Source organism: Brienomyrus brachyistius, chromosome 9, assembly GCF_023856365.1.
Source record: "Brienomyrus brachyistius isolate T26 chromosome 9, BBRACH_0.4, whole genome shotgun sequence".
Taxonomy (NCBI): Eukaryota; Metazoa; Chordata; class Actinopteri; order Osteoglossiformes; family Mormyridae; genus Brienomyrus; species Brienomyrus brachyistius.
In genome coordinates, this window is record NC_064541.1 from 7,715,425 (window position 1) to 7,735,476 (window position 20,052).

General features: G+C 46.4%; 1 protein-coding gene across 6 annotated transcripts; it reads left to right on the forward strand.

The window, feature by feature from the left end:
* Positions 1-1,101: 1,101 nt before the first annotated feature.
* Positions 1,102-18,699, forward strand: LOC125748748 (C-C chemokine receptor type 8-like). 6 transcript variants are annotated; one of them, XM_049025273.1, is made up of 5 exons: positions 1,102-1,564; positions 2,865-2,995; positions 3,103-3,152; positions 4,778-5,164; positions 18,094-18,699. In XM_049025273.1, exons 3-5 carry the CDS (start codon positions 3,115-3,117, stop codon positions 18,596-18,598), a joined length of 930 nt encoding a protein of 309 aa, XP_048881230.1. In that variant the 5' UTR covers positions 1,102-1,564; positions 2,865-2,995; positions 3,103-3,114; the 3' UTR covers positions 18,599-18,699. The 6 variants fall into 6 exon arrangements, with proteins under 6 accessions (XP_048881230.1, XP_048881227.1, XP_048881228.1 ...); XM_049025270.1 differs by having other exon boundaries at positions 1,114-1,564; positions 4,664-5,164; XM_049025271.1 differs by having other exon boundaries at positions 1,114-1,402; positions 4,664-5,164.
* The last annotated feature ends 1,353 nt before the right edge of the window (positions 18,700-20,052 follow it).

The following is a 20,052-nucleotide window of genomic DNA, read 5'->3' on the forward strand; positions in this document are numbered from 1 at the left end:
CGTGTGATCTCACTTGGCCTGCGGAGACCAGCACCCCAATCTAAAGTCAGGCCTGAGGGGAGGAGGAGCTTGTACCGAAACGATCTGGCTCTAGGACCACAGAATATAACCTCTTTGGTCGGAAAGGAGCCTGAGATGGTGCAGGAGGAAGAGAGATACCAAATAGTCTGGCTCACTTCAACACATGGCTTGGACTCTGGAACTAAACTGGAGATGGGCTGGATTCTATTCCACTCTGTAGTTGCCCAAGGTGAGAAGTGCCAGGCAGGTGTGGATCTACTTATAGCCCTACTGTTTGGTGTCTGTATTTCAGAGTTTATCTCAGTGAATGAGAGGGTCGTCTCCCTTTGACTTTGAGTAGGGGGATGGGCACTGATTGTTGTTTGTACATATGCAGCAAACACCAACTCAGAGTATCCTGCTTTCTTGGAGACCTTGGATGGAGGGCTGGAAGCCGCTTTGGAGTCCATTGTTCTGCTCGAGGACTTTAACACTCATGTGGGTAATGGCAGTGAAATCTGGAAGTCTGCAACTGGGAGGAATGGACTGCCCGATCTGAACCCAAGTGGTGATGTTATTGGACTTCTGTGCTAACCACAGTTTGTCCATAACAAACACCATGACTGAACATAAGAGTATTCATGAGAGCAGCAGACACCAGAGCACCCTAGACTGAAGGTTGATGATTGATTTTGTAATGATATCATCCAATCTGCGGCTGCATGTTTGGGACACTCAGTTGCAGAAAGGAGCTGAGCTGTTGACTGATTGCGACTTGGTGGTGAGTTGGATCAGATGGCGGGGACAAAAATGTCTTGTTAAGGGGTGCTGGGAGCGTCTGGCAGAGGCCCCTGTCTAGGAGGAACTCACATCTCTGTCAGAATATCTCTCTCCGGAGGGGGTCAAGGGACACTGAGCGTGAATGGGTCTTGTTCTGGAACTCCATTTCTGGCAGCTATAATGCAGTTCTGCATGATCAGCTATATATGTCCCTGAGAGGATGTGTGTGTGTGGGGGGGGATCAGTTGCAGATTTAATAGCTTGTGACAGGTCTGGATTGTAAACTACCAAAAGCATGGAATCCTAGGCAAAAATATAAGCAAAAACAATAGTTTTTTTTTCATGCATACCTTTTGTGCCAATACTGAGGTTACCAAACTGATGTTTTCCCTTTGCAATCCAATATCGTTATTTCTAAGAGTGATGGTTAATATTAGAAGTCGGCCGATAATCGGGCCGATATTTGACATTTTTAATGTATCGGCATTGGCCGATATCCGGTGTAGTACGCCGATTTACAGACAGGCACGTCTGCGGGCAGCCCAGTGTTATTGTTGTTGTGAAACACGTGACTCATGCTGCCTTGTGTAGGACCCTAGCCAGAAGTTTTGGAAGAGTAACGGTAAGGCTTAAATTCTGATCCTTCAAAGACCTATTTATGTAACTGGTTTGCTATGAAATGTTGCTTGAAAAGAAAACGTGAGCCCTTTTGAAAGAGAATGTGAACTACGCTGTCGGGAACTGGCATAATGATAATGAGCCTTCAACCAACCGCAGCTTACAGGTAACGTTAAGGATCATTGATTCTGACAGAGTTAGTTTTGTGCTCTTGTTGGTGGGCTCACAGACGTTTTTTTTAATCGTTAAAAATCATTTTAATTATTACCATATTAGCCCGATGTTATCAGTTTTCTTTTGCTTTTCTTGTGTCGGAGAGTTTCACTCTGTGTGTGTGTGTGTGTGTGTGTTTGTGTTTGGGGGGGCGGCTCCCGATCGCAGGCGGCTCCGTCCTCGGAGACACAGAGCTGCTACTAACAATGCATGGCGGAGAAAACTGTTTGTTCGAAAGCCTGGTTACCATTCACATGACAGATGCTGACAATGGTCCTTCTGTCCAACTTTTTTGTGTTTTTTGAGATTCGAACAATTTGTCAGACGTCTAGATAAAAAGTGCACGACTTTGCGCAGTTTTCTCATTAAACATGTCCATTCTTCATATGGGCTTATCCATCAACATCACAATCACTAGGGGCTGACGTTGTCCTTGCATACAAGGCTGTGTAATACGACATTATTGTATTTTCTGTAATCGCTAGATTCTGATTGTGAATTTGGCTTGTAAGCTATCTGTCTGCTAACAACATAAACAACATGTCAATGAAAGGTTTTGGGCCTGGGACACTACTTAATAGTACCATGATGCACTTAATTACAAGTGTTTTTTTTTCTTTCAAAATGTATTAGAGTGTAATTGTTTTAATGTGCGTGGAATACTGGAATTGTAGAATGAATTGAAGATGAAGGCACTAATAAAAATGCCAACCTTGCATTTTTTTCTTATGTTTTAGTAACTTAGGGACTAAAACTGAAGATAACATACACATTCCTTTATGCATTGTTTACAAATTTTCCTTCTCTCCGAAATGAGGAGTTTGCTGTCATATTGTGCACTGAATGAGATTCTGATGCTGCTATTTTTATTGTTTATAAGTTTGTTATTGTTTACAAGTTGTATTGTGTTTTTGTTATTTAAGTTTATATTTGAATTTACGCAAGTCAGTATTCAATAAATGTTAAGTTGAGAAATTTTGTGTATTGTTTGTTATTATTAGTGTGATATTTTACCATGCAAACTCTGGAAATAATGTCCAATTATCGACCAAAAAAAAATCTGCAGCGTATGTCAGCCATCAGCTGACCCTGACTCCTAAATATCGACATTGGCTGTTGAAAAACTCATATCGGTCGATCTCTATTTAATATCAATTGTTCCAATGACCACTCCATAGATTATAAATTGCAGATCTACATTGTCTTACCATCATATGGAAATGCAATCTTGCATGTGGGTTTTCCCCTCACAGAATCTGTAGAGTGCTGAAGATAAGGTGTTGAGTTTCCGTATAACGTCATAGCGCTTACCTTCAGCAATCCTTCCATACACCCAATAGCTCTTAAGGACTGTCAACTGCAGACCTGCACAGCCTACACTGAAGTAAGTACTGCACTAATAAACATGGTCAGCCACATTTGTGCTACATTAATTTCAGGGAAATACCATTTGTTTTGCCCGTCCTGACATAACTATGGTCATTTTGACAGGGAGTCAAGACCATGGGTGACAAGAGCTTCACCACTGAGTTGATGACAAGGTATGAACAATTGTTAGTCTCACTAAACTCAGAGGTCATTGTTCCATACCCCTAACTTAATGCATGCTGTGTTTAAATCTGGTTTGCTTTTTATAGTTTAAGTAAGGCATAATACTGAATAAGGTGGTACATATTGCAAGAATATACATAAACATCCACTGGTCCCTGGTACTTGTTTACAGATGAAGAATCACTCCAATTTAAAACAAAAAAACAGCATTGTCTGAGATGTTTGACTGAATGGATGTTATATATGCTGGCATTAGTTTTGTTCCCTGATAAACTCTAATGAAATGCCAGGAAGTGTCTTACTATACTGTATATTTCCAGTCAGTCAGCAGATATTAGTTGTTCTGAAAGCTGGGCAGAATACTATGTATAAATATTGACTGACTACTGTAGGATGCATTTTGCAATCAGTGCTCAGCAGATGGGTCTTCATTCCTTAAAAATGTTTTAGCATCTTTCTTGTAAGACACTTAATACCTTTGAATTATACTTCCTGTGGCAGGGAGCGGTCAGTAATACAAGTACATGACGATGCCACCTGGGGAATTTCACCCCAGGAAATCAATCAAAGACAAGTCAAAATAGACAGAAAAGGGAAAAAACAAAACTTAGGCAAAACAGCAGCGACAGTACAGACTCAAACTATTTTATGTTGCCTGCAACAAAAACAAACAATAAATCACACACACACACACAAAAAAATCAATTTCGTTTAAAGAAAGGGGAGTCTGGCACACCTGCTTAAAGAGGCATACACTGAAGCAGACGACCAATTGAAGCCATAATCCTGGCAACAACCGTAACTAGAATTAAAACACCTTAAGTAAGCAACTAACAAGTACCTATGGCCCAGCCACCGGAATAACTTACAACAATACCTGGAGCTGCAGCGCAATCACACTCGCAGAGCACACTTGTTCTCACTCCCAAAATACTGCAATATAAAATGTTACCGTTAGCAATTAAAACCCAGCGGAGGATTAACGCTAATAAAACAGCAAAACCTACCGCCAAGACACACGATAAGTGTGAAACACAGCCAGCATTCCAGCATTCCACACCAAGCCACTGCAAGCTGGAAGGGGAGTTATCAGATCGGGAAATAGGTGTCCTATTCGCTTGCCTTTTTATAACCGCAAAGTGTTTAAAATACACGCCTTTACTGGAAATAATCAACGAGTCCTACCCCAAAATTCCCCACTGCTACAGTCCACTACCGGCATTTATATTATTGTTTATATTATTCTTTACATGCAATCTAATATAGATCTGAAACTTGCCATAATTAAGGACACACAAGGGAGTGCATCTTTAATATATATTTTTACATGTCTTGATAGCAGTACGAAAAACACGTACCTGTCTGTAAATCGGCATTTATATTTTTAAAATTTCTTTGTTCATCATAATTACTGTGTATTCCCTAACATTTCAAATCATTACTGAATATGGCAAATGAATATATGAACCTGCTAAGTCTTTGCTATAATTTTTTTTTACAGTGACTATACTGATTACAGTTTACCTTCAGATAATGGATTGTGTGAGTACGAGAGACACAGTGCTGGTTTCCTGCCTGTCTTTTATTCCCTGCTCTTCGTGTTCGGGTTAATCAGCAATGGCCTCGTCTTGTGGGTCATGCTGATGTGTGTGAAGCTGCAGAGCATCACCGACATGTGTCTCCTGAACCTGACTGTGGCGGATCTTCTGCTGCTCATCACCCTGCCCTTCCTGGCCCACTACTCGAGAGCGGACTGGGTCTTTGGTCCTGGCATGTGCAAAGTCGTCATGAGCAGCTACTACATTGGGTTTAATGGCAGCATCTTCTTCATCGTAATCATGAGCATCGACCGCTATCTGGCTGTAGTTCATGCTGTGAGTTCCCTCAAAACCAGAACACGCAGATATCAAGCCATCATGATTGGCATAACCTGGATCCTCGCACTTTTGGCTTCATTTCCTGAAATAGCACTTGTTGAATTTCATTCCCAAAATGATACAAGGTTGTGTGAATTTGGTCATGAGACTAAGGTACAGTGGAGAGCATTTGGCCTATTTAAAATGAATGTGACTAGCCTTCTGATTCCATTCTTCATCATGGTGTTTTGCTACTCGATGATTCTGAGGAGAATACTTTTCCTCAAATCAACAAAGAAGACCATATGCCTCGTGCTGCTGGTGGTCATGGTGTTTTTTTGCTGTTGGACCCCCTACAATGTTGCATCATTCTTCTACGCACTAGAACTGGTCAATATCTACATACCATGTGAATCCAGCAAAGTCATTCGGTTGAGCCTGCAGGTGACGGAGGCTGTAGCCTACTCCCACACCTGCTTGAATCCCATCATTTATGTCTTTGTGGGCCAGAAGTTCAGGAGTCACCTGTTTAAACTTATGAACAGGATGCCATGCGTGTATAATAAACTTATCATTTCCAGTGTTGCATCAGAGTCAAGCGAATCTCATCGGTCCAATACAACTACAAATGCCACTTCTGTTGCTTAAAGTTCAAATTTGTCCTACAACGCTAGGCTCATATTTTGCTTTGAATTATTTCCACCCCCAGTCAAACAAAGCTGAACAGACCATAATGCACACCTTGATATGCTGCTTAAAGCATGTTATGTACATGGATGCATGATATTTCATAAGCTTAATAAGCTCTTCATCTTCTATTTTTGTATATTACATTTGTATCCAAGCTCATTAAATATAGAGTATTAATCCATTTTTTAAAAAGCAAAAAAATTTACTTTCAGATGGATTGTGTGCATCATCTCCTGTTGCTTTCAGACAGGTCTTTTAGTGCTGTGTTGACCCAAAGTAATCCACTGGGTTTATCAATCTGCACATTCCTTTAAGCTGCATCACACTGCTATCTGTGATTCTGTGCTATCTGTGATCTGAAGAGGGGACTCGGATCCATCCATACATACGAGCGTATTCCTGTTGGCCCATTCTGTTAATCCCTTAGTCTCGATCTTTCTTTGCATTAGCTGGTGTTGCTTTATCAGATTTAGTCTTCTGTGTGGAACAAAACGCAATATAATGGCAGCCAAATCAATAAAGTAAGTTTAAAAAATCATGACTACGTATTTTTTCTCTTTTTACATGGTTCCATACTATTTGAACGAATGGAGGTCCTTTAGCTTTATGGTAAGAAATACTTCACACTATGATGAAAAGGGAAAAAAATATATAAAAAGTGAGTCTTTCTAAGGTTTCACGCAAGTTTCAGTGGTTTTGACTGAATTTGTTGGATGTTATAAAAAATAGCCATTTTATCAGTGATTTTGACTAACTTCAAGGTTACTCTATTGTCATCATCAGCTTCAGACATGTACAAAGAGTGATGAAAGAATGTTTCTCCATGGCCCCGGTGCAACATATAGTTGTCACGTTCGGGGTTCCGCCGGTAAGGCGAACAGGCAGGCAAGCAGGCAAGGAGCAGGCAAGCAGGCGAAAATCGGGGAAAACGGGAGTTTATTCTCGGGGCAGAACAACAAGGAGCAACGGGCAGGTACTGACATCGACAACATCAATGACAGACAAGGGCCACAGGCAAGACTTGGACTCAAATAGACAGGACAGATCAAAATAACTAGACACAGCTGGGTACGATCAGGGAAGCACACGTGGATAATCAGGGGGGCGTGGCACACACGAGGATCGTACGAGCTGGGCATGACAGAACCCCCCCCAAAAAGGCGCGCTCTACGGGCGCGCCTCAGGGGAGGCGACGGACAAGACGAGACCGGGGAACCAGGATCTGGTAGACAAGAAAAAAACCTTTAACGAGGCACCGGGAACAAGACGGACATACAAAACTGACATAGCGGCAGAAGCCAAGACAGGACTTGACACAGGATGGGAAAGGCAGACAAACAGATCAGAAAAGGGGACACGGAGGGAACAGGCAGGACAAAAGGCCAGGGAGTGAACGAAGGGGACATTGGGGAACGAGAAGCAGAAACAGGAAGGACAAAGCGAGGGGAAGCGGAGACAGGAGGGATAAAGATGGGAGGCCAGGGAGAGAAGGAGGGGGAATAAAGGGGGGCCCGAGGGAGACCCAGCGGGCGATGGGCGACCATCGGAGGGGCCGCAGGTGGCCGGAGCAGGAGGGGACCTCGGAGCGGCAGAGGAGGCAGGGCGAGGGACTGACGGAGGGGCCGAGGAGGGAGAGCCAGGGAAGGGGATGAGGGAGCTGGAAGGGACCCTGGCGAGGGCAAGGAGGGGGGGGGAGCCGCAGCAGGAGGCGACATCCTCCGACGTGCTGGAGTGGGGGGAACTGCAGGCAACGGAAGAGCCGCGTCCGGGGAGCCCGCAGGCAACCGACAAGGAGCCGGAGGATGGAGTGAGGCAGGGCGACGAGGCTGTGGAGGGGGACCCGCAGGTGACAGCCGACCCGGAGGGCCAGGACCCACAGGCGCCGACTGAGCCCCAGCGCAGGCGAGGAATGGCGAGCCAGGGGGCAGGGTGGGAGGGACCCCAGCCCTGCGTCTGTGTCCTCTCCCCTTGTGGGACACAGACATATGGCCTCTTGGTAGGGGTTGAGCTCGCGGGGTGAGGGCCAAGGAGTCATTAGAAGGGGCCCCAAGGGGTCCCATTCCAGCTCCTCTACCTCCAAGGAGGGAGGAGCGGCAGTTGGACTGTCCGGGACCTCCTCGGGGACTAAGGCAGGAGGGACAGGAGTGGGGTCAGGATCAAGAGTTACAGGGGGTACAGTCATTAGAGGCGGAGGGAGTGCCTCGGGTGCGGGAGCTGCAGGCAGAGGGAGCGGCTGCTCGGGCTGCGCAGGCGGCAGCGGAGGCGGCTGCTCGGGCTGTGCAGACGGCAGCTTGGGCGCTGGGGATCTCCGGAGCTGAATCAGCCTCTTGAGGTCCTCTGCCAGTCTCTCTAGGTCACCTTAAGGAGAGGCGGGAGAGAACGCGGCGAAGTCTCGCTGCAGCTGCGCGGCGAGCTGTTCCCCCTCTGGAACGCCCGGGGTGGCTGGTTCATCCATCACCCTTCAGTATAGTCCCTGGAGGGTAAAGAATTTGGTGGCGAAGGCAGCCGTTGCAGCAGGCAGAGGCGAAGGGAGCGCCTCAGGCGGTGAGACTGGTAGGTCCAGTGCGGGCGAGACGGGCGTGGCCCCTTTAAGAATGCGGGGCACCCGCCGGATAGCTTCCCATACCGCTCTGGCCCCTCTGTTAGCCAGCCGCTCGGGCCGGAAGAAATACCGCTCGAGGGGCGGCCGTAGCTCCGCGGTGGCCGGCTCCAGTTCTCAGAGTAGGAGGAGTTCCTCCTCCTCCTCGCTCCCAGTTGGGAGCCAAAGCCTGGAGAGAGAGCAAGCCCCCAGGTGGATCGTCGGCTCCTCCGGTCTCCTTCTCCTCTGCCGTTTCTTCTTTCTTGGGTCCGTCATTCTGTCACGATCGGGGATCCGCCGGTAAGGTGAACAGGCAGGCAAGCAGGCAAGGAGCAGGCAAGCAGGCGAAAATCGGGGAAAACAGGAGTTTATTCTCGGGGCAGAACAACAAGGAGCAACTGGCAGGTACTGATATCGACAACATCAATGACTGACAAGGGACAAAAGCAAGACTTGGACTCAAATAGACAGGACAGATCAAAATAACTAGACACAGCTGAGTACGATCAGGGAAGCACACGTGGATAATCAGGGGGGGCGTGGCACACACGAGGATCGTACGAGCTAGGCGTGACAATAGTAACATACAGTACACATCATAGTAGCAGGGCGTGCATGGTGCAAACAGACAGTAAATAAATAGTGCAGAGATGTAAACTTTGTATGATTTACCCCAACATAAGAGACTACAAAGTGCAGTAACAGAATCAAAAAGCAATACAATGCAAACAATAATAGACAGGACGATAAATAGACAGTACACCGTTCCAATTTGTAACAGTGTTGGGACATGAACTATAATGGCTGGCATTGCACGTGATCATTATAATGCACATGTCAGTTGTAGCACTAAATTCACAGTGACAGAAAGTTGAAATTTATAGTTGTAAAATGGATGATAATGTGGCAGCAACAGTGGACAGTAAGTCAAGTGCAGTTGCAATTTAGAGGTTTTTAAAGAGAGACAGTCCAGATATTAGTGTGTGTTCAGAGTTCTGATGGCTTCTGGTATGAAGCTGTTGCACAGCCTGGTAGAGGCGGAGCAGGAGCTCCGGTACCGTTTTCTGGATGGTAGGAGGGAAAAGAGTCAGTGTAGCGGGTGGGAAGGGTCCTTTACAATGTTTATGGCTCTGTTGTAGCAGCGGTCTGGAAAATGTCTTTTGGGGGGGCAGAGGCACACACTATCCGTTGAAGCGTATTACAGTCCGAGACGTTACAGTTCCCATACCAGACAGTGATGCAGCTACGGAGCAGGCTTTCCATGGTGCTGGTGTTGAATGTGGTGTGGAGCGGTCGAGGGAGGCTCGCTCTCTTCAGCCTCCGCGCGAAGTGCAGACGCTGTCGAGCCCCCTTGGCTATGGAGGAGGAGTTGAGGGACCAGGAGAGGTTATCGGTGAAGTGGACACCCAAGAACTGGGTATTCTTCACCCTCTCAACAACAGCGTTGTTGATGGTGAGAGGTGGGTGAGCAGTGCTGGATCTTCTGAAATCGATGATCATTCCTTTGGCTTTGTTTAAATTTAGAGAGAGGTTGTTGCTCTTACAACACTGAGCCACTCTTGCCACCTCCTTACAACTTTCTACTGGATGTTATAAAAATTGCCATTTTATCATTCATTCACAAAAGTATTACGTGCATATAACCATTCACTTGAGCCTGCAGGTGACGGAGGCTGTAGCCTACTCCTATACCTGCTTGAATCCCATCATTTATGTCTTTGTGGGCCAGAAGTTCAGGAGGCACCTGTTTAAACAGAACATGAACAGAATGCCATGCATGTATAATAAGTTTATGATTTCCACAGTTACACCACAGCTATCCCAGACAAGCAAGGCTAAATGGTCCAGTACAACTATGTCACTTATGCTTAAAGGAATTCAATGTTGTTGTTGTTACTCTTGTTATTATTATCAATAATTATTACAGTTCTTGAATATGTCACATTTTTACTATCCAGAGCTTTAATGAAGAGGTGTGGCTTTAAGGCTGCTGTTGTTATCTATTGCGGTGGCAACCCCCGACCCAGGTGCAGCGGGCACCAGCAGTAAAGGGAGCTGCCAGGCTGAAGGAGGAGGTCTACAGAGCTTGGATAGTTTATGGGACTCCTGAAGCAGCTGACAGGTACTGGCAGGCCAAGCAATATGCAGGTTTGGCAGTTACTGAAGCAAAAACTCAAGTGTGGGAGTAATTTAGTGAGGCCATGGAATATGACTTATGATTGGCTTTGGAAAGATCCTGGCAAAGCATCAGGTGACTCAGGAGGGGGAAGCAGGGCTTTACCTATGCTGTGTACAACAGAGATGGAGAAGTGTTGACTTCAAATGGGGATATAGTCAGGTGGTGGTAGGACTTTTGACGACCTCCTGAATCCCAATGATATGCTTTGCCTGGAGGTCATAGAGCTGGAACACTCAGAGGAGGACTTGGCCATCTCTAGGTCTGAAGGCACTGAAGTAGTCAAAAAATGCTGTGGTGGAATGACTTCGGGAGGGGACGATATTCACCTTCAGTTCCTGAAAGCTCTTGATGTTGTTGGGCTGTCTTGTCTGACGCGCCTCTTCAACACTGTGTGGAGGTTGGGGACAGTGCCTTTGGCTTGGCAGATTGGGGTAGTGGTCCCGATCTTTAAGAAAGGGCATCGAAGAATGTGTTCCCAATCCTCAGCCTCCTTGCGAAGGTCTTCACCAGGATCTGGAGAGGAGGGTCCATCCGTTGGTCCAACCTTAGATTCAGGAGGAATAATATGTATTCTATTCATGGGATTTTGCCCAACCAGTCTACATGTGTTTTGCGCACTTGGAAGAGTCATAGGATTCTCCCGAGGGTGCTTCAAGAGTATGGGTATGGGGTCTGTTGTTACGGGCTATTTGGCCATGGTTGGAATGAGGAACAGAGCACTTCCAGGTCCGAAGTCATGGTTGAGGTGGGAGATGAGTTACTGCCTCAAGTGGAGGAGTTCAAATATCTCTGGGCCTTGTTCACAAGTGACAAAAGAAGGGAATGGGAGATCGACGGGCAGATCAGTGCAGCATCGATATTAACCCTCTGGAGTCAACGGCATCAGTTCGTAACTCACTGAAATCTTATTGTAGAAATATGGAAAAAAAAAAACGCGGACTAAATCCATAATCTGTCTTCTTTTCAAGACGTCAATTGTCAGAAGTATTAAAGTTTATAAAATTAGGTTAAATCGGCAAAAAAGTAAACCATGTCACTTTTCTTTGTTTTACCTGCATGGGGGGCGTGTAGCGCCACCCTCACCTGAAGATCGCTATTCGCATTCTAAATAGCCGCATTAGAGCGTATTCAAATCGCATTCGCATGGTAATTAGATGAACAACGCAACTGTGAAACGTGATCCAGATACATCCCCATCAGCACCATAAAAGGGGGGGAAAGATGTGCCCAGCTGTGATTGGCTCATGCTGTGATGCCCGGCCCGTCCGCTCCTCGTGTGTGCCACGCCCCCTGAATACCCACGTGTTCTTTCCCGATCGTTGCCACCTGTGTCTGATTACTTTGATTAGTCTTGTCCTGTTTTAAGTCCTGGTCTCCCTAGTTTCCCTTGTCTGTCATTGATGTTTGTCTACGTCCGATGTTCCCTGCTGCCCGAAGCTTCATTAAACCCCATTTTCCCCGTACCTTGGCTACTTTGCCTGCTTTCCGCTTGTCTGCCTGTCCGTGTGACTACACGCCATCACCGGAGCGTGACAGATTGACAGACCATAACAAGGAGGCGAAGCAGCAGACCGAGGACGAACATTTCGGCCTGCTGCAGGAGGTATACTATTGGCTGAACCAGCCTGAGGTCCAAGAGGACCCTGTGGCGCTGGAATACGCCAATCGCAGTGCCGATCGATTGATGGAGACGTCCCCACCTGAAGGCGAACATTTCCTGGAGGATGCGCGTGCCGATCTCCTACGGCTAGTCCAGCGGCTCACAGAGCAGAGGCTCGGGCTAGCCGTACCGTGCGGCAAAGAGGCTAATTCCCCGCCGTCCGTCCCGATGGAGACGGCACAACCTCCTACTGCCACCGTGAACAAGCGGAAGAAGAAAAAGAGAAAGCCGACGATCACCTCGTCGATTGTCCTGGGGGCATGCACTCTCATCCCCGCTTTTCTTCCCGCTGATGTTCAGGAGGACTCTCCGGGCAGTTCGGAGAGAGACGCTGGCGCCGCTAAACTGCCAGTTCAGGCAGCTTTCCCAGTCCGGGGAACACGCCGGGCCGTAGAGGAGCTACCGCCGCCCCTTGAGCGGTATTTCTTCCGGCCTGAGCGGCTGGCCGACAAAGGGGCTAGCGCGGTACGGGACGCTGTCACGCGTGTGCCCCGGGAACTTAAAGGGGCCACGGCCGACTTCCCCGCACGGGACCTACCGGTTCCGCCGCCTGCGGATCCAGCGTCTGAATAGCCGCCGCAACCGCCAGCGCAACCCGAGCAGCCGCCTCCGCTGCCTCCAACCCAGCACGAGCAGCCGCCTCCGCTGCCACCTGCTGCTCTAGAACAGGCGCTCCCCCTGCCTGCAGCAGCTACCGCGCCCATGCCCGAGGCGCCCTCTCTGCCTGCAGCAGCTACCGCGCCCACGCCCAAGGCGCCCCCTCTACCAGAACCCGTGCAGCCACCGCCGCCCGCGGATCCCGCTCCCGTGCAGCCGCCACCGCCAACGGACCCAGCGCCCGTGCAGCCACCACTGCCGCCTGCACAGCCACCTGCGCAGATCCCCCTGCCTGCAGCTCCAGCACCCACGCCCGAGGCACTCCCCCTGCCTGCAGCTCTAGCGCCCACTCCCGAGGCGCTCCCCCTGCCTGCAGCTCTAGCGCCCACGCCCGAGGCACTCCCCCTGCCTGCAGCTCCAGCGCCCGAGACGCTCCCCCTGCCTGCAACTCCAGCGCCCACGCCCAAGGTGCTCCCTCTGCAGCCTGCAGCTCCAGTCCCTGACCCCACTCCAGTCCCTTCTGCCCTAGTCCCCGAGGAGGTCCCAGAGGACTCCATCTTAGCAAATCCTTCTCCGGAGGTGGTGGAGCTTGAATGGGACCCCTCGGGGACCCTACTTGTGACTCGTGTACCCTCACCCCGGCGAACTCGACCCCGAATAGGGGTCGTCATGTCTGTGTCCCGTAAAGGAAGGGGACACAGACGGAGGACTGGGGTCCCGCCTGCCCTGCCCCCTGGCTCGCCCTTCCTCGCCTGCGCTAGGGCTTGGTCTGTGCCTGCGGGTCCTGGGCCCCCGGGTCGGCGGTTGCCTACGGGTCCCCCTCCTCGCCCTCGTCACCCTGCCTCGCTCCCTCCGCCGGGTCCTCGGTGGTCACCTGCGGGTTCCCTCAGGGCGGCTCCTCCGTCGCCTCCAGGTCCTCCTGCTCCGGCGTGACGGACAACGTCGCCGCCTGCAGCGGCTCCCCCCCTCTCCTTGCCTTCGCCAGGGTCCCTTCCTGCTCCCTCGTCCCCTTCCCCGGTGCTCCCTCCAGCTCCCTCCTTGGCCCCTTCTTCAGTCCCTCGCCCGGTCTCAGACCCTCCGGGGTCCCCTCCGGCTCCGGCCTCCCGGCCGTCTGCGGCCCCTGCGGCCGCCTCCCGACGCCTGCTGGGGCTCCCTCGGGCTTCCCCCTGTTCCCCCGCCTTCTCTCCCTTCTTCCCTGCCTCTGTCCCTCCTTCCTTTGCTCCCCCTTTCTCTGTTCCTGGTCCTTTTGTTCTGCCCCGCTCTGCTCCTGGTTTCCCGTAGTTCCCTCCCGTCACTCCCGCTCCTTTTGTTCTACCTGTTCCCTCTGTTTCTCTTCTTCCTTCTTCTCTTCCTGATCTGTCTCTCCGCTTTCCCGGTCCTGTGTCACGTCTTGTCCTACGTCCTGTCTCTCACCGTGTTTTGTTCTTCAGTCCTGTTCCCAGTCCTGCGTTGATCCCTGTTTTCTTTTTCAGATCTTATTTTTTCCCTCATCCTCTCCGGCGCCCCTCCGAGGCACGCCCGGTGAAGCGTGCCTTTGGGGGGGGGGTTCTGTGATGCCCGGCCCGTCCGCTCCTCGTGTGTGCCACGCCCCCTGAATACCCACGTGTTCTTTCCCGATCGTTGCCACCTGTGTCTGATTACTTTGATTAGTCTTGTCCTGTTTTAAATCCTTGTCTCCCCAGTTTCCCTTGTCTGTCACTGATGTTCCCTGCTGCCCGAAGCTTCATTAAACCCCATTTTCCCCGTACCTTGGCTACTTTGCCTACTTTCCGTTTGTCTGCCTGTCCGTGCGACTACACGCCATCACCGGAGCGTGACACATGCATACAGATGAAAGTTGATACATATTCAATGAAAGGAGCCCAGAAATAGTGACATGAGTTCGGTTTTTCTTATTTATTTATCCAACTGAATGTTGCAACTACACCATTTAATCATCTTCATGTAGCCAAGACTTTGGTGATCAGATATCTGGGATCAAAACAAACTGCCATCATTGCTTACTATGTACTTTTATAATGTTTCTGCAAGTGTTCCAAACTGCATTTTGCAATGTCTATACTTCAAATTACAAACTTCACATAAATCTGACATATTTAAAAATACACTAAGATTAAGAGTTTAATGCCTAAAGAAATATATAAGAAATCATTTATTTGCCATGAATTAAATTTATGATATTGAGTGAAATGTGTGACCATGCCCCAGTCAGTGAAAGTGTGTTCCCTACCCCTAGACCCCAGAGGATTAACCCATAAAACCTGATAAATGCAAAATGCGTTGATTTTCACATTCATTAATCTCAGTCTCATAGCTTTGGATAGGTATAACACAGAGACAAGAATCGCATATCTTTGGATTTGAGAGAACTTACCTTTCAAAGTTGCATCTCTACTTAGGCTGCTGCCCCCACAACCCATCCATGGATATGAGGTAGATAAAGGATGGATGAATGGATAGTACAAGTATTTCTGATCTGCGGTTGGTTGATTTCAACCGGTGCAGCAGGGGGGTGTTCCATGAAGCAGGATTAAGGGCAAGTCTGACTTATTTTGACAAGCCGGGTTCATTTAAGTGGGAGTTCCGTTCCATCAACATGTCTTAAGTGAATCCCAGGTGAGCTACCATGGTAACTTAGGTGAATGAACAAATCTGCTCCGGACCACAATATTGCAAAGGTCAAGCATGAAATGCAATCACTGAAATAATATAAACAGGAAGATATTTTTATATTTTGCTTAGTTACAGTCTACTTTGAAAGTTTATTAGTAAAAAGCAAAAGACAAGATATGGTTATTTGTGCAGAACATTTTACACGGATGCAACTGGAAGTATTTTATGGAGATCAAATAATACAGAATAACATCATACAGTAAGAATGACACATTAATTTAATCCAGAAGGTTCCCCGCTGGTTATGGGAATGGAACCAGGAACTTTTGCAGTGTAAGGCGACAACATAAACCACTGTACCACCATGCCACTGTACTAGGCACTTGTACATTCACATAAAACTTACACATTTTGTCTGACTGAAATTTATTACAAAGCCAATTCCCTGCCTGTATGTCCACAGTATTGCCTTTTGGTAGCAATTACATCTTTGTATTCTTTATACAGTTAAATCAACACCGTTGTCATTTTAAACACTTTCCGACTCATTTGATCAATCTCTCGCTGATCCATTTGAGCTTCTTAAATATCTCGGTGTGTGCACAAAGTGAGACTATGCAAGTCTGGCTTGTATGAGCCTTGATTAGTTAAAGCTGAACTGTGTCCATGGAACGACATCAGGCTTAGTTTAGAGATGGCACTAGTTTGAATCAGAATTTTTTTGAAAGTCTAGCTTTCTTTTGCTACTTTCATGGATTACCCCCCAGATGTGTCGTCAAAGACTTCTAACGTGAATTTCAGCATGACACGTCTGCCGTGGCGGCTAAGGACACAAGACGACTTTTTTAAAAAAAGATTTTTTTCACTTAAAGTTAATTGCCAGTGAAGTATTGCTCTTTGAGCTCAGATAAATAATAATCATGCTGTTACATGGGAGAAATACCAAAATGCCTGGATGCAGTTCTGGATATATGTCCCTGAGGGGGTCGTGGGGGGCAGTTGCAGATTTAATAGCCTGTTACAGCTCTGAATCGTAAGCTACCTAATGCATATATTCCTGGGCAAAAAAATTTGGAAAATTAGCAAAAACAACACTTAATAATTGTTCCATCTTCACTCCATATATTATAAAGGGCACATCCACATTGCATTTCTATGAGATGATTAGACAGTCTCATGTGGTTATCGCCCACGCAGGAAACTGTAGGGTGTTAAATAGTATATGCAGGTGATCAGTTTCGGTATAATTTCACAGTGCTTACCTTCAGCAATCCTTCCGTACACCCAATAGCTCTAAAGGACTGTCAACTGCAGACCTGCACAGCCTACACTGAAGTAAGTACTGCACTCTAATAAACATGGTCAGCCACATTTATGCTACATTAATTTCAGGGAAATACAATTTGTTTTGCCCGTCCTGACATAACTATGGTTATTTCGATAGGGAGTCAAGACCATGGGTGACAAGAGCTTCACCACTGAGTTGATGACAAGGTATGAACAATTGTTAGTCTCACTAAACTCAGAGGTCATTGTTCCATACCCCTAACTTAATGCATGCTGTGTTTAAATCTGGTTTGCTTTTTATAGTTTAAGTAAGGCATAATACTGAATAAGGTGGTACATATTGCAAGAATATACATAAACATCCACTGGTCCCTGGTACTTGTTTACAGATGAAGAATCACTCCAATTTAAAACAAAAAAAACAGCATTGTCTGAGATGTTTGACTGAATGGATGTTATATATGCTGGCATTAGTTTTGTTCCCTGATAAACTCTAATGAAATGCCAGGAAGTGTCTTACTATACTGTATATTTCCAGTCAGAAACATTACATGATTCTATATATAAATATTGACTGACTACTGTAGGATGCATTTTGCGATTAGTACTCAGCATTTCTTAAAAAATGTTTTAGCGTCTTCTAAGACACTTAACTTCCACTACCGTCATTTATATTATTCTTTGCATGCAATCTAATATAGATATGAAACTTGCCATGATTCAGGACACACAAGGCAGCCAATCTTTAATAATGATACCTTTACATCTTGATATCAGTAGGAAAAACACAAAGAAAAACAGGAAAGTCCTTTGCATTTATACTTTTCCTTGTTGTTCATCATCAATACCGTGTATTCCCTAACATTTCAAATCATTACCGAATAAGACAATTTCTTTTATACCAATTATATTGTTTGAACTAAATGAATATATGAACCTGCTAAGTCTTTGTTATAATTTTTTTTTACAGTGACTATACTGATTACAGTTTACCTTCAGAAAATGGATTGTGTGAGTACGAGAGACACAGTGCTGGTTTCCTGCCTGTCTTTTATTCCCTGCTCTTCGTGTTCGGGTTAATCAGCAATGGCCTCGTCTTGTGGGTCATGCTGATGTGTGTGAAGCTGCAGAGCATCACCGACATGTGTCTCCTGAACCTGACTGTGGCGGATCTTCTGCTGCTCATCACCCTGCCCTTCCTGGCCCACTACTCGAGAGCGGACTGGGTCTTTGGTCCTGGCATGTGCAAAGTCGTCATGAGCAGCTACTACATTGGCTTCAACAGCAGCATCTTCTTCATCATAATCATGAGCATCGACCGCTATCTGGCTGTAGTTCATGCTGTGAATTCCCTCAAAACCAGAACACGCAGATATCAAGCCATCATGATTGCCATAACCTGGATCCTCGCACTTTTGGCTTCATTTCCTGAAATAGCGCTTGTTGAATTGCATTCCCAAAATGACGCAAGGTTGTGTGAATTTGGTCATAATACTAAGGTACAGTGGAGAGCATTTGGCCTATTTAAAATGAATGTGACTAGCCTTCTGATTCCATTCTTCATCATGGTGTTTTGCTACTCGATGATTCTGAGGAGAATACTTTTCCTCAAATCAACAAAGAAGAAGACCATACGCCTCGTGCTGCTGGTGGTCATGGTGTTTTTTTGCTGTTGGACCCCCTACAATGTTGCATCATTCTTCTACGCACTAGAACTGGTCAATATCTACATACCATGTGAATTCAGCAAAGTCATTCGGTTGAGCCTGCAGGTGACGGAGGCTGTAGCCTACTCCCACACCTGCTTGAATCCCATCATTTATGTCTTTGTGGGCCAGAAGTTCAGGAGTCACCTGTTTAAACTTATGAACAGGATGCCATGCGTGTATAATAAACTTATCATTTCCAGTGTTGCATCAGAGTCAAGCAAATCTCATCGGTCCAATACAACTACAAATGCCACTTCTGTTGCTTAAAGTTCAAATTTGTCCTACAATGCTAGGCTCATATTTTGCTTTGAATTATTTCCACCCCCAGTCAAACAAAGCTGAACAGACCATAATGTACACATTGGTGTGCTGCTTAAAGCATGTTATGTACATGGATGCATATTTCCTGAGCTTAATAAGCTCTTCATCTTCTATTTTTGTATATTACATTTGTATCCAAGCTCATTAAATATAGAGTATTAATCCATTTTTTTAAAAGCAAAAAAATGCACTTTCAGATGGATTGTGTGCATCATCTCCTGTTGCTTTCAGACAGGTCTTTTAGTGCTGTGTTGACCCAAAGTAATCCACTGGGTTTATTAATCTGCACATTCCTTCAAGCTGCATCACACTGCTATCTGTGATTCTGTGCTATCTGTGATCTGAAGAGGGGACTCGGATCCATCCATACATACAAGCGTATTCCTGTTGGCCCATTCTGTTAATCCCTTAGTCTCGATCTTTCTTTGCATTAGCTGGTGTTGCTTTATCAGATTTAGTCCTCTGTGTGGAACAAAACGCAATATAATGGCAGCCAAATCAATAAAGTAAGTTTAAAAAATCATGACTACGTATTTTTCCTCTTTTTACATGGTTCCATACTATTTGAACGAATGGAGGTCCTTTAGCTTTATGGTAAGAAGTACTTCACACTATGATGAAAAGGGAAAAAAAATATATAAAAAGTGAGTCTTTCTAAGGTTTCACGCAAGTTTCAGTGGTTTTGACTGAATTTGTTGGATGTTATAAAAAAAAAAAAAAAAGCCATTTTATCATTCATTCACAAAAGTATTACGTGCATATAAGGTGACGTATAATAAATCAATAACGTCGAATCCAATGAAATAGTCTATATACCATTCTCGGACCGGACTGCGGCTGCTGACAGAGAAGCTCTCTCGTTAACTAAAAAGTATTTAACGGAACTTTTTCCAACTTCGCAGAAATAGTACCGGAGAAAATCTGGATCTGATTACATTTTGCGACAAACTGTGTACCAATCGTTACTCATTAGCATTCTGGTAGCAGTCCGGTAGACTGTCAACAAAACTAATTGTGGGGGAACCACCTTCTGCATGCTCAGTGAAATTTATCGTGAGGGAATTTAATTATGGCAGCTTAGACCTAATAGTCGGTGATGCATCATGAAAGACCACCCACATATGCAGATGTGGTGAACCTCATTACACTGAGACAAGGGGAGCTTTGGTCAATAATACGGCAGACTGATGTTTTCATTCAGCAAAACTCATCACGGTATGGGTGGTATGAAAATTATGCACTACTCTGACATAGTGTAGGTGTCACGTTCAGCGTGACCGGGTGATCGCTCGGACAGACAGGCTGGCAAGGATCGAGCAAACAGGCAGAATACGGGGCAAAACTAGGGGTTTAATCAAAACACGGGGATCAGGATACATCAGACGCCAACTAACATCAAT

Excerpts from the sequence above, each read along its gene's own strand:
- LOC125748748 (XM_049025270.1), top strand. The coding sequence starts at position 3,115 with ATGGGTGACAAGAGCTTCACCACTGAGTTGATGACAAG. Across the intron at positions 3,153-4,663 it reads ACCACTGAGTTGATGACAAG|TGACTATACTGATTACAGTT; the intron begins GTATGAACAATT and ends TTTTTTTTACAG. Across the intron at positions 5,165-18,093 it reads CATTCCCAAAATGATACAAG|GTTGTGTGAATTTGGTCATA; the intron begins GTTGTGTGAATT and ends AAATGACGCAAG.